The following is a 16,000-nucleotide window of genomic DNA, read 5'->3' as shown; positions in this document are numbered from 1 at the left end:
AGGCATGTGTGGACTCATGACAGGTAAAGATTTAGTCTGTTTTCGGCAACATTTTGCCACACAAACGACTATTATCTGGCTCTTAGCTGGGTTCCAAATTTGGCTTGGATTTTTGTGTGGAGTTTGTATGGTTACCCCATGATTGAGTAGGTGTTTTCTGAGTACTCCATTTCATTCTACAGCACAGTCTGAAAACATGCATGGTAGGTTCATTTGAGATTCTCTCTAAATTGTTGCTACTTTAGGTGTGACTATGAGTATAAACGGTGGTTTGTCGACAAAACCCAAAAACAGGGAAGTTGGCACGTTGTGTAAATCGTAAATAAAAACAAAATACAATGATTTGCAAATCCTTTTCAACCTATATTCAATTGAATAGACTGCAAAGACAAGATACTTAATGTTCGAACTGGAAAACTTTGTTATTTTTTGCAAATATTAGCTCATTTGGAATTTGATGCCTGCAACATGTTTCAAAAAATCTGGCACAAGTGGCAAAAAAACCTGAGAAAGTAGAGGAATGCTCATTAAACACTTTTTTGGAAAATCCCACAGGTGAACAGGCTAATTGGGAACAGGTGGGTGCCATGATTGGGTATAAAAGCAGCTTCCATGAAATGCTCAGTCATTCACAAACAAGGATGGTGTGAGAGTCACCACCTTGTGATCAAATGCGTGAACAAATTGTTTAAGAACAACATTTCTCAACCAGCTACTGCAAGGAATCTAGGGATTTTACCATCTACGGTCCGTAATATCATAAAAAGTTTCAGAGAATCTGGAGAAATCCCTGCACGTAAACAGCAAGGCTGAAAACCAACATTGAATGCCTGTGACCCTCAATCCCTCAGGCGGTACTGCATCAAAAAGTGACATCAGTTTGTAAAGGAGATCACCACATGGGCTCAGGAACACTTCAGAAAACCACTGTCAGTAACTACAGTTGGTCGCTACATCTGTAAGTGCAAGTTAAAACTCTACAATGCAAAGCGAAAGCCATTTATCAACAACACCCAGAAACTCCGCCTGCTTCGCTGGGCCCGAGCTCATCTAAAATGGACTGATGCAAAGTGGAAAAGTGTTCTGTGGTCTGACGAGTCCACATTTCAAATTGTTTTTGGAAACTGTGGACCTTGTTGTCCTCTGGAACAAAGAGGAAAAGAACCATCCGGATTGTTATAGGCGCAGAGTTGAAAAGCCAGCATCTGTGATGGTATGGGGGTGTATTAGTGCCCAAGACATGGGTAACTTACACATCTGTGAAGGCACTATTAATGCTGAAAGGTACATACAGGTTTTGGAGCAACATATGTTGCCATCCAAGCAATGTTATCATGGACGCCCCTGCTTATTTCAGCAAGACAATGTCAAGCCACGTGTTACAACAGCGTGGCTTCATAGTAAAAGAGTGCAGGTACTAAACTGGCCTGCCTGTAGTCCAGACCTGTCTCCAATTGAAAATGTGTGGCGCATTATGAATCCTAAAATACCACAACGGAGAGCCCGGACTGTTGAACAACTTAAGCTGTGCATCAAGCAAGAATGGGAAATAATTCCACCTGAAAAGCTTCAAAAAATTGGTCTCCTCAGTTCCCAAACGTTTACTGAGTGTTGTTAAAAGGAAAGGCCATGTAACACAGTGGTAAAAATGCCCCTGTGCCAACGTTTTTGCAATGTGTTGCTGACATTTAATTCTAAGTTAATGATTATTTGCAAAAAATAACAAAGTTTTCCAGTTCGAACGTTAAGTATCTTGTCTTTGCAGTCTATTTAATTGAATATAGGTTGAAAAGGATTTGCAAATCATTGTATTCTGTTTTTATTTACGAATTACACAACATGCCCACTTCACTGGTTTGGGTTTTGTATATGTGCCCTGTGAATGACTGGCAACCAATTCAGAGTACAGTCATCTGGGAAAAATTCAATAAAAAAAATAAATATGCCAGTCACTCACTAGTCAGTTTGAAATTGCTAATAATAGAACAAATTTAATGGGCCTGCTACAGTACCCGTTGCCCTTTGAGACTGACTCAGTGGCTTTTGGCTTTTAAACCATTCAAACTTTGACAGTGTGCTAATGATACAGAAATGCTAACAATGCTAATAGCTAGCATGCCATTGTGTTAGCTTAGGAACAGCCATTGCTTCAATAGACAGATGCCAACATGTTACACCTAGCAAGATGGTACTATGTACATATAGTCCGGGAAGCTACTTATTTTAACTTTGGAAGAATCTACACAAAATACAATGCTAACAATGCTAATAGCTAGCATAACATCCACCTGCATGGATGCATTTTGTTAGCATAGAAACATATTTTGCTTTAATAGACAGTTGCTAACATGCTACACCAGGCAACATAGTTCAATCTACATAAAGTCCTGACAGATACTAATTTTAACTTTGGTTGAATCTTGACAAAAAATAAATATTGACAATTCTAAAAGCTACTGTTGCGTCGGACCAGTCTTCCTCTCAGGTAATAAAAGATACTGGTCAATCCCAAATTCTTTCGAATGAGATATATGTTGAGTAAGAAGGACCACCAAGACAGAATAGCAATATTATCAAGTTTTACTAAAGCTTTAGAAGACCAGTCCCTACAAATGCGGTAATAGCAGCATCAAGAAGCGGTCTGAAAATCAAACGGAGTCAGCTTATTTAGTATGAAAACAGCCTCGTCCCGCCCAGAAATAAATACAGCCTTATTGTTCTAAACTGATAAGGTCTCCTTCAAAAAAAGGGAGTACATTATACTCCCAATAGACATTCCAGCATTCAAGGTGAACCACAGAGTTTACTTGCGGACATAAGATACAAGCATGGAGATCACGAGAAGACACACTACAGCCGGCACGTTGTTAGAATGGATGAAAAGCGGACGTGACGACAGCTCGTAGAGGACGTTAAAGGCAGTGCCTTTAAGGCACGCCCCCAAGACTGTGGTCCGGGTGGACTACGAGATATAATGACTGATGAACACCTTCGTTCGATAATGAAGGTTGCCTCAGCTCAAAACCTGAGCCCCGACATTAATGAACTAGCATCCAAGAAAAGATGTCAGGTATCTGGCTTGGGCACATCAGATTAGATCAGTGTGTTGCAAACTGAGCAGTTTAAAGTCCTGAATGGTTGGTTTATTCATTGTTATTTTATTTTCAAATGTATTAGCCTGTGGAAAAAGTTAATGTTGATATTTACCTCAGAAGGCTGCAAATAGAAAAGAGGCATTACATTTTTATTTAAATTGTATTTGATATGCCATTGACATTTTTAAATTATTATTATTATTATTATTTGAAACTCGATTTTGCATGTCACTATAAAGTTATATAAGCCTTGCTTGTTCAATATTCAATGCAAAACTTGTTTGGGTCCCTATTAAAAGGTTAATTTGTTCAACCTTGGCCCGCGGCTTTGTTCAATTTTAAATTTTGGCCCACTCTGTATTTGAGTTTGACACCCCTGCACTACATAGAAGAAAACAAGCTACTTTAAACATGACTATGGATTAAAAAGAACACTTAAAAATATCTCATTCTCACACTACCCTACTAACAACTAGCATGACAGCAGGTGTGCAGTAACAATGTTTTGTCAACAAGATATAGCAGCTGGTGTCCCTATGGATTCAGCCAGAAGTGTGACAATATCTTTTCAGTATATCATCATTTGGTCTCTGTGTGAATAATAATTTGACCCAAAGTGTAACATAATTTGGTGTTGCCTATGCTGCATTCCTTTTACCTCGGAAGTTTGAAGTCGCAGTTCAAATTATGAGGTCAGAAATCAGCATGGCCACATCCACGAAAGTTATTTTTGCGCTCGCCTTGTCTGTCCCCTTACCCCGTCAGCCATGTTTTGTAGTTTTTAGCTTTCTTGCTTTTATTTTGCACGGACCTTATCGACATCGGTGATAAGGAAGGAAAGGAGGAAGCAAGCCCTGCTGCAGGTCTGGTACTATACGCTGGCTCAGATTAAACCTCTACAGAGTCTGTATCTCTCCATTCCTAGATCCTGGAGACATGAGTATATTGACAACCAAAGGCTTTTCTCTTCTATATCATGTTAACAACTCCACTGCACCGCTGCTTCGACCCCCGTGAACAATAGAGGCTCAAGGTTATACAGTAAGCTACGCTACAAGCAACGTTGCTAATGTAAAAACAGATCATATTATTTACTTGTCCATTGCCAAACACAGTAGGCACTGATCCAACTAAAAATATTTTTTTTAGGAAAATCATTCTTTATTTTGTCCGAGGAGGCCATGCTAGCTACCGGGTATCATTCACAGATTTCTAACCTACTGTTATTACTTACTGTTTCATTGTCTTTTCTATTGCCACAAATAGTAGTCACCAAGCCTGCTATTAAAAGTAGTTATTTGGAAAATCCATATTTATACTGAAGCACGTTTGTGAAGCAGCACTCTTCGAAATGTTTTGCTTTGCACACAATTGGAGCGACTTCTTCACAGTTGAAGGCACGGTGGCTTGAATCATACAAGTTAAAAGTAAGGCACTTTTTACATCAGATGGGGCTAAAAGTTTGTGTAGTGACTTGTGCTGGTCAAAGCAACCAACAATAGAGCATTTTTATTCATTGAGATTAATCGTGGACATGTGGACTACAACCGCTCATCCATAAATTAAAAATGACGGACTCGCGCAAAGATGTTTGGGGAAATTTCCAGCATATATGGAAAATTCGCTGACATCACAAATGGGAAATGTCATAATTGGGCAAATACCAAACGTTTGGCGGAAATATGAAGGAAGGCAAAACCATTTCATTCATATTTCTGCATTGCCTCCACGGTTTGATTTCCCATTCTTGGGACTTACACAAATCCCAAATTCATCTAAGTAGGTATTATCAGGTTAGAAAAGTAGATTTTGCATAATAGGGCCCCTTAAAAAAATGGCAGTATAAAAGCGATGTAAAAGAGTGATCAATCATTCAATCAAACTTTATTTATAAAGCGCTTTTCATATATAAAAGAAATGCAATGCAAAGTGCTTTACAAAGTTAAAACCAATACCCCGATGACCCATATCCCCCAGTATCACATACGCACTGTCAGGACTTGGTTCTTGGGTTTTGTTTCTCCAGAAGGCAACGGAAAATTGGCGCGGGCAAGGCGTGAATTTAAATACATTATTTATTTTAACACTAATAAACAACAATAAAAAGGGAAGCAAACAAAAGGAGCGCACAAAGGCGGAAATACAAAACTTGGGTATAAACACAAAACTTGCACAAAGGCAGAAACTATGAACAATAAAACAAAAACACAAACTGTGGCATTAATAAACAAAAACTTACTTGGCAAAGAACTGTGAACATGACATGAAGTAGAGGGATGAAAAAGTGCGAGGTCGCCAGAAACAGACAGATTTAAATAGTGACATGATCAGTGAAAACAGGTGCGTGACTCGAAACGTGAAACAGGTGCGTGACAAGACAGGTGAAAACTAATGAGTTGCTATGGAAACAAACAAACAAGGAAGTGCAACCAGGAACTAAAAAGAGTCCAAAAAACAAACACATGGCCAAAACAAAAACATGAACAGACATGACACGTACGCACGGACACAGATACCAAACACAAACACACACACAACATACACACATATGTAACTATATGAACAAATGAATGCATGTTTTTTTATTTCAGCCAGCAAATTGAGACAGCTCTCTCATTGGCGTCAATTTGTTTTTTTCATAAATTATTCCTAGTGTGTGAATGTGAGTGTGAATGGTTGGCCCTGTGATGAGACGGCGACTTGTCCAAGGTGTACTCTGCCTTCCGCCCGAGTGCGGCTGGGATAGGCTCCAGGCCCCCTTGCGACCCCGAAAGGGAAAAGCGGTAGAAAAATGGATGGATGGATGTTGCTATGGAATGTTACAAAATGTAACGATATACAAACCTCAATGATATAATATTTGCAGGTTATTTGCACGCTGTGATCAACATTTTTGATGAAAAAAATTGCAGATAATGCTGTAATAGTAATTAGAAAATAGATTAAAGGGGCTGTTTCCAGCAGATGGGTGACTGCTTAGAGGGCACTATGTCTGGGACGTGCTGCAATATTATGCCCCCTTCCTGCTCCAAGCATGTAATCTATTACCCACGGAACACACACATGTGCATTAGTTATGTTTAGAGATGTCCGATAATGGCTTTTTTGCCGGTATCCGATATTCCGATATTGTCCAACTCTTAATTACAGATTCCGATATCAACCGATATCGATATATACAGTCGTAGAATTAACACATTATTATGCCTAATTTTGTTGTGATGCACCGCTGGATGCATTAAACAATGTAACAATCCATCCATCCATCCATTACCTACCGCTTGTTCCCTTCGGGGTCGCTGGGGGAGCTGGAGCCTATCTCAGCTACAGTCGGGCGGAAGGCGGGGTACACCCTGGACAAGTCGCCACCTCATCGCAGACAATGTAACAAGGTTTACCAAAATAAGAGAACAACTTCAACTTAAATTATGGAAAAAAGTGCCAACATGGCACTGCCATGAAGTCACAAAGTGAATTATTTTTTTTAACATGCCTCAAAACAGCAGCTCGGAATTTGGGACATGCTCTCCCTGAGAGAGCATGAGGACGTTGAGGTGGGCGGGGTGCGTGGTTGAAGAGGGGGCGGGGGGTGGCGGGGGGTGAATATTGTAGCGTCCCGGAAGAGTTAGTGCTGCAAGGGGTTCTGGGTATTTGTTTTGTTGTGTTTATGTTGTGTTACGCTGCGGATGTTCTCCGGAAATGTGTTTGTCATTCTTGTTTGGTGTGGGTTCATAGTGTGGCGCATATTTGTAACAGTGTTAAAGTTGTTTATACGTCCACCCTCAGTGTGACCTGTATGGCTGTTGACCAAGTATGTCTTGCATTCACTTGTGTATGTGAAAAGCCGTAGATATTATGTGATTGGGTCGGCACGCAAAGGCAGTGCCTTTAAGGTTTATTGGCGCTCTGTACTTCTCCCTACGTCCGTGCACCACTCCGTACAGCGGCGTTTTAAAAAGTCATAAATGTTACTTTTTGAAACCGATACCGATAATTTCCGATTTTACATTTTAAAGCATTTATCGGCCGATAATATCGGCAGTCCGATATTATCGGACATCTCTAGTTATGTTTGTTATCATGTACTTAAAGTGATTTGGTGTCCAAACTTTTTGACTGGGGGGCCGCATTGGGCTTAAAAAAATGTATACCGTAGCACTTTTATTTTGAAGCCGGAAAAGTGTGCGATTGTTTTGAGAAAGTGTCTTGACATGTTTTAATGTCGGATTGACTTTTTGCAATAAAAAAAAAAGTCTCCTTTCGACATCCTGCCGACCATCTTTCATTTCTGTTGAGCTTTTATGTCATCTTACTTACTAAAGCAGTCACAGTAACTATCTAATCAATCTTATCAATGCACCTTAACCGTAATCTGAACACGGAAGTGAAGCACCACCCACCTCTAGAATGACGCGCGCAGCTGGTGTTTGCTGCGGGGATGTCGCCTCTTCTCTCGGAAAAACATAGTCCTTTCTTGTCGGAAGAATTTGCCATGGCTTTGAACCTGACATTTCTACGAGGTATACTTTCTTTTGTCCATTTCTGCTCGCATGTGGCTCCTCAGTAGCAGCCAAGTTCCCCCGCTACGGCACGGCCCGAGTGTCAAAAAGAAAGTGTTTGTGTTAATATAGGTGGCGGACCGGTACTATACTAATACCGGTATACCGTACAACCCTAGTGTGCAGAGAGTGTTTTGCATTTTTCCCATCGTCCATTGTAATGGAGTTACAAATGGGTGTCATTTTGATTTTTTATGATGAGTGGACGTTTTTTTTTTTATAATATCTACAAAGTTCAATCAGCAGGACCACAGTAGCTTTTGTTGGCCACCATATTGGCGGCAAAATTGCAGAAATCAGATCCCTGGATATTTATATATATTCTGTATACAAATTGTTCATTGAACTTGTGCCGTCTCGTGGGCCAAATTGAAGGTGCAGGCGGCCGCATTTGGCCCACGGGCCGTAGTTTGGACACCAGTGATTTAATAGATCGCTAATGTTAAAAGTGGGCGGGTTCCCTAATAACACGTCAACTTGCTGCCAAGAGATGAGAGTCATGAAATAGACACTTACAGGTTTTAGATTGTATTTTACACCTGTACTATCTATACTTACCCATGTGTCAAATAGTGTTTTTTATTTATTTCCTTTTATGTTTTTGTATTTCTGTACAGATTCATTTGTGCTTGTGATTCATTATGGTTAGTTTGTATGTTTAGCACCTAGCAATGCTGCTGATGCTATAATGTTACAATAAAGCTGCATCCGTGTAGCATTCAGCTTATAAAACTTATTGCTCATCCTCTTTGCATTCGGCCTCCAAAATATAAGGTTTCGGATCACAATTTTTGCCAAAGTAATCGTTTTTGGCTCTCACAAAGTCTGCTTGATTAGCATTGTTGTTGATGGGGAAGGGATCTGTGGTAATTCCTGCTACGTCACGGATCATGTGACTGGCTTGTTCATTATCTTCTCAAAATGGCTTGGGAATCTCGGTGAGATTGATACTATTTTGATCATATCTATTTATTCGAAAACTTTGAAAGTCTTTTGGTGTCATAAATCAGATATATTTGATAATAGCTTCAATACAGAGGGAACTTGTTTTTCAAGATGTCGTTCATGTTGCCAACAAACGTCGTACAGACGAGAGGTAGTTTGTACAAAAAAGAGATCAGCGCTGTCATCTGAAATAGTAAATTAGCTTGTTCATGTAATCGAGGGTTTGGAATTAGACGAAGCACAGCAGAAAAGGCAGACCATAAACAAGGGAATTGAGAGCCACGTTCTTTATTGACAACCGTCACATCTCTCTTTAACACACCGGCTTCTCATCAAAGCACCTTTTCTCTCTCTCACACACACACACACACACACACACACACACACACACACACACACACACACACACACACACACACACACACACACACACACACACTTTTTGGCTTCACAATAACAGCCTGACACGTCACATCCCGTCTAATTGCGCTAACAAAATGAAAAATGGCTTACATTTGTTTAAACAACTGGATAAACCAAGGAAGAGTAAATGTAGATGTAAATGGTGAATTTTGTAAAGTTAATGTATTTATTTATTACATTATTTATTAAAATATCTGTACCTATTTTGCTATATTATTACAGAGACACTTACTTCTTACTATACTTACTCTCACCAAGTTTTTAACAAATCAATGACTTGCAGTTCAGTAAACAAATAAACCAAAAATTTCCTTTATGACATTCTGAATACCAAATTGCATTTGTATCAAAATATTGGAGTATTAAGCAAATTTTATTTATGCAAGCAAATAATAACCTGTGATTAATCAAGAAAAAATATATATATATATATATATATATATATATATATATATATATATATATATATATATATATATATATATATATATATATATATATATATATATATATATATATATATATATATATATACATATATATATATATATATATATATATATATATATATATATACGGTATATATATATATATATATATATATATATACGGTATATATATATATATATATATATATATATATATATATATATATATATATATATAGATATATATATATATATATATATATGTGTGTGTGTGTGTGTGTATGTGTGTGTGTATGTATATATGTGTGTGTGTATATATATATATATATATATATATATATATATATATATATATATATATATATACATATATATATATATATATTCATATTTATATTTATTTTAAATGAGGACCGCCTTTGTTGTAAAGCCAATCCCAGACCCGTTATTAGAAAGAAGCATGAGCCCTGTAAAAATAATAAATCAGAACTACATTAGGTTATATTAATGTATATCATAAGTCTCCATGTGGTGAGCAAATGCTTGCCCTAATGCAGTCGTCACAGATTTCCTACAAGAAAGAAAATGCAATAACTAAATATTTATGCAAAGAATCCTCATGCCAGCCAGATTGGACAGTTAGACGGACAGTGATGGCCGCCGTACTTCACCGGGTCCCTCGACACTACTCGGCTCTGAATGGTGGTGGGCAAAAATATTCACACTAAAGGCCAGTCATGGAGAATAAAGAAGCAAAGCTGTCTAGAACAACCATTGTTTCTTATCAATACATCAAGAGTCCTATTGTCCAATGTTTTATCTCTGGGGCCTGACTGGCATTTCGGAATGCTTGATGACAAACATCCTCAGCTTTTTGTTGAAAATGTCTGAACTACTGCCTTGGTGATGGATCAAACTGAATACAAAAATAAACACAACAACTAGAATCAAAATGCACAGACAAAAAAGTGACTCATCATACATTAAGACAAAGAAGTACTATAAAGTCGTCACTCGCCACATCATGCTTTAAATATTGCAAGTTCACAGCATTGCAGAATTTTTTGGGATATAATTTTTTAAGCATAATCTACAATTTTTGGTCCTAAATTAAGAATTTTCAAGTATGACATGAACTAAAAATATCAATACTACGGTAGTATTGGCCACTAGATCAGTGGTCCCCAACCTTTTTGTAGCTGCGGACCAGTCAACGCTTGAAAATGACCGGTGGTCCGTGGGACAAATTTTTCCATAAATAAATACAATCATGTGTGCTTACGGACTGTATCCCTGCAGACTGTATTGATCTATATTGATATATAATGTATATATTGTGTTTTTTATGTTGATTTCATTAAAAAAAAAAAAATAATTATTATTATTTCTTGTGCGGCCCGGTACCAATCGGCCCGGTGGTTGGGGACCACTGCACTAGATGAGACCAAACCATCCCAGTCCCTGTTCAGTATCATCGCTACTGATTGGCTCAGCCTCAGACAAAACTTATATTATGGATTAAAGAGTGTAATGGTGACTAAAGGGTGTTAGTTCATATCTGAAGGGCTTTCATAATGTTGAAAAAACATTTTTGGAGAGTTGTAAACAGTCTCCTATGCTCTAGCTATAAAATGTATGTTTGTTTTTTTAAAATTCATTTTCATATTTTGTATTCATATAAATTATTATTTATAATCAATGATTCCTACTTTAAATCCATAGATAATACAAATAATAACAGAAGAAATTAACAAATTAAAAAGATGGTTTGCCAAAAACAGACTATCTTTGAATCTCAGTAAAACTAAAATAATGCTATTTGGTAACAGTAGAAGAGAAAGTCAAACACAAATACAAATAGACGGAATAGAAATTGAAAGAGTAAATGAAACCAAATTTCTAGGTATAATGATTGATGATAAATTGAACTGGAAATCTCACGTAAAAAATATACAACATAAAGTTGCAAGAAACACGTCAATAATGAATAAAGCAAAACATGTTCTAGACCAAAAATCCCTTCATATTCTCTACTGCTCACTAGTGTTACCATATCTGAGCTACTGTGTAGAAATATGGGGAAATAATTACAAAAGTACACTTCATTCATTAACGGTGTTACAAAAAAGATCAGTTAGAATAATACATAATGTTGGATATAGAGAACATACAAACCCTTTATTTATTGAATCAAAAATACTGAAATTCCACGACATAGTGAATTTGCAAACAGCTAAAATTATGCACAAAGCAAACTATAACCTGCTACCCAAGAATATACAACAATTCTTCTCAAAAAAAGAGGACAAATATAATCTTAGAGAAAAACGTAATTTAAAACATTTGTTTGCACGTACAACACTTAAGACCTTCAGTATATCAATATGTGGAATTAAATTATGGAATGGATTAAGCAAAACAATCAAACAATGTACTAATATGATCCACTTCAAGAAACTCTTCAAACTTAAAGTGTTTACAAAGTACAAAGAAGAAGAACCATGACAAACATTCTCAATTCATTCATTCATTCTTAAAGTAATCTTACTTATCTCATCATATGAAATATGACTTACTTCACCAATTATTATTATTAAATTCTAACTATTATTTATTTATTTATTTTTATTGTGATTACTTATGGAGTTTATTGTGAATAAATTGTGAACAGGAAGTGAACAAAAAGTATTGCAACTGTTATGTAAAGAAAAGGGGTAGGATTAAATAAGCTCTGCTTCTTCCTACTCCTTTTCGAACATGTTGAAAAGAGAAACTGGAAATTGTGAAGTATCATGTTGTATGCTTGCATGTTCGAAATAAACTCAAACTCAAACTCAAACTCAAACTTTGCGGGAATTTATTTATTACAGTCAAACAGGAGGTGCCTGTCATATGAAATTGATTAAAAAAAATATGACATTGATGCTTGGAAAAATTACTCAATAACTTCCTCAATTTTTGTTTGCTCATGTTATCTAAGGAATTGTTTATAATACAAGTCTTATTGTATTATATTTGTTTATACCATTGCACTCAATCAAATTTAACACAGTCATTTGGTATAAAACAGTTAGTGCCCAATATGTTATTTTAATGTTTAGAATTTTAGTCTACGCCAAAATGGAAATTAAACCTCCTTAAACAACAACAATACATTCTTAATTTACTGTAATAGTATATTCATGAATAAATGCATAAATACCGTATTTTTCGGAGTATAAGTCGCTCCGGAGTATAAGTTGCACCGGCAGAAAATGCATACTAAAGAAGGAAAAAAAACATATATAAGTCGCACTGGAGTATTAGTCGCATTTTTGGGGGAAATGTATTTGATAAAACCCAACACCAAGAATAGACATTTGAAAGGCAATTTAAAATAAATAAAGAATAGTGAACAACAGGCTGAATAAGTGTACGTTATACGAGGCATAAATAACCAACTGAGAACGTGCCTGGTATGTTAACGTAACATATTATGGTAAGAGTCATTCAAATAGCTATAACATATAGAACATGCTATACGTTTACCAAACAATCTGTCACTCCTAATCGCTAAATCCGATGAAATCTTATACGTCTAGTCTCTTACGTGAATGAGCTAAATAATATTATTTGATATTTTACGGTAATGTTTTAATAATTTTATACATAAGTCGCTCCTGAGTATAAGTCGCACCCCCGGCCAAACAATGAAAAAAACTGTGACTTATAGTCCGAAAAATACGGTAAGTGCATATGCAATGCCAGGACACACATACTGTATACTGTGCGCCTTAAGCTCAAATGAATATGAATCTTTTTTCCCTCTTATCTTTGTTGCGCCCTTTAGAGAATTCTGCACTGCTGCATTTACAGTATAGTACCTTTGTCTTTCAGGTATATCAGAGGAGTTCATCACACCGATGTTCAACTTTTACAAAAGCATCGGTGAGCTCCACATGCTGCAGGAGGAGAAGGCTCTCCTCACCGCTATAACCATCCTGACAGCAGGTGAGCTGCTATTCACATACCGTAGTTGTTTTTGTGTTGCAGAGCTCAGATGTCTAACGAAACCAAAGGTGTCCAAGCTTTTTGACTTAGGAACTGCAATGGGCTAAAAAAAATTTGGCCGGGTGGTTTGTCCGTTAAAACCAGGGGTAGGGAATCTATGGCACTCAAGCCAGATGTGTCTCTTTTGATGACTGAATCCGTCTCTCAGATATATCGTAGCTGACATTGCTTAACACGATAAGTAATGAATGAATCCGCTGGTAATCACACTGTTAAAAATAACGTTTAAAATATAAAACATTCTCATGCATTTTAATCCATCCATCCGTTTTCTACCGCACCAGTTCACAAAGTCGCATTAATGGTAAGAAGAATTTGATGTATTATTGGGTAGCTTCAGAATAACAATGTTATTAAAAAGAATAAGTGACTTATTATATTCTAAAAATGTTGGTCTTACTTAAAAATGCACGCATTTAGTTGTATTCAGTGTTGAAAAATATTATATGGCTCTCACGGGAATACATTTTAAAATATTTGGCTATCATGGCTCTCTCAGCTAAAAAGGTTCCCAACCCCTGCTCTAGACAGTGCACAAAATCCCCTGAAGAGCAAAGAATCCTGCAAAACAGGCTTGTAGGGATGTAGGGATAAACACACACACACACACACACACATATATATATATATATATATATATATATATATATATATATATATATATATATATATATATATATATATATATATATATATATATATATATATATATATATATATATATATATATATATATATATATATATATATTAGTATCATGGACATATAACTAATATAATTGGATATTAAAAGTATATACCTTGTTAACTTCTGTGACGTCCTCCTTAAAGTTCGGTACTAATTGAGAAATATCAAGCAGCTAAAATGTACCAAACATGGATAAGTGACGAGAGAGTGTTTTGCATTTTCCCATCATGCATTGTAGGGGATTTAAATGGGTGTCATTTTGAATTATGTGTTGGGATTGGACATTTTTAAAATGGTAAATGGTAAATGGGTTGTACTTGTATAGCGCTTTTCTACCTTTTTTTAAGGAACTCAAAGCGCTTTGACACTATTTCCACACTATTTATAACATCTACAAAGTTCAGTGAGCAGGTTGTGTTATGTGTGACCATGCATATTGACTTTTTGTGTTAGTTTATTTAAACCATGAGAGGGAACGTTTTTTAGGATTGCATCATATGTAAAAATGCTGTGCTGTGTGCACTTCTAATTGCAATTAATGGTCATTAACCTGGATGACTCACGATGTTCACAAAATAGTGCTACTTATTGTGTCAGATATTTTAAAATGAAGTTGGAGGCACATTCCCAAATTCCTTATTAAACTTGTGACGGCCGCACTTGGCCCACGGGCCGTAGTTTGGACACCCCTGAACTAAACAGACCCTAAAACCCTCCCCTAGATCGGCCTTACGTGAAGGATCAACAGGCTGTGGAAAGACTACAGGAGCCCATGCTGGACGTGCTGAAGAAGCTGTGCGTCCTGCAGCATCCGCAGGAGCCTCAGTACTTTGCACGTCTTCTGGGCCGGCTGACCGAGCTGAGAACGCTCAATCACTATCATGCAAAAATGCTTACATCCTGGAGGATGAACGATCACAAATTCACACCGCTTCTCTGTGAGATCTGGGATGTGCAGTGACAAGAGAAGCATGGACATTTGAACTTGAAAGATGGTGACGGTCCACGGTGTATATATGGTGTACATCTGTTGATATACTGTACATGTTTCAAATAAACTCCTGCACAACCAGTTGGCTTGATTGTCAGTTGTATCAGCCTGCTTTGATCAAAGTTATTGGCATGACTGTGGCCTTGTGTAGTTTAAGATCCATCCATTCATCCATTGTCTACCGCTTGTCCCTTTCGGGGTCACGGGGGGCGCTGGAGCCTATCTCAGCTGCATTCGGGCGGAATGCGGCGTACACCCTGGACAATTCGCCACCTCTTCACAGGGCCAACGCAGATAGACAGACAACATTCACACTCACATTCACACACTAGGGACCATTTAGTGTTGCCAATCAACCTATCCCCAGGTGCATGTCTTTGGAGGTGGGAGATGACTCATGAAATACAGATAGTCTTTGGAGAACATTGGAGATACAAAGTCAATTAAAAACAACAAAAGTGACTTTTTACAAATGAGTCCTACTGTATCAGCTTCTTCCCTCAGGCCATAAGACTCTAGAGCACATCAAAATAATTCCCTCAATTCCCCCCCAAAAAAAGGATTAACTCGCTTGAATATAAAGACAATAGATAGATAGATAGATAGATAGATAGTACTTTATTGATTCCTTCGGGAGAGTTCCCTCAGGAAAATTTAATATAATATAACATACATCCATTAACGTGGATGCAGATGCAAAAGTGCAATGTATTTATCTGTACAGTTATCTATTTATTTACACTACCGTTCAAAAGTTTGGGGTCACATTGAAATGTCCTTATTTTTGAAGGAAAAGCACTGTACTTTTCAATGAAGATAACT

At 37.0% G+C, this 16,000-nt stretch overlaps 1 protein-coding gene across 1 annotated transcript in view; it reads left to right on the top strand.

Moving 5' to 3' along the window:
- nr1h4 (nuclear receptor subfamily 1, group H, member 4) overlaps window positions 1-15,248 on the top strand; it is a 52,112-nt gene extending 36,864 nt beyond the window's left edge. Inside the window, exons 9-10 of the mRNA XM_062035511.1 lie at window positions 13,327-13,440; window positions 14,910-15,248. Coding sequence (XP_061891495.1) covers window positions 13,327-13,440; window positions 14,910-15,148 — 353 coding nt within the window. The 3' untranslated portion in view covers window positions 15,149-15,248. The remainder of the gene's footprint in view (window positions 1-13,326; window positions 13,441-14,909) is intronic.
- Window positions 15,249-16,000: the final 752 nt, after the last annotated feature.

Source organism: Entelurus aequoreus, linkage group LG24 (assembly GCF_033978785.1).
Source record: "Entelurus aequoreus isolate RoL-2023_Sb linkage group LG24, RoL_Eaeq_v1.1, whole genome shotgun sequence".
Lineage (NCBI taxonomy): Eukaryota > Metazoa > Chordata > Actinopteri > Syngnathiformes > Syngnathidae > Entelurus > Entelurus aequoreus.
This window is presented reverse-complemented; position numbering and strand designations above follow the sequence as displayed.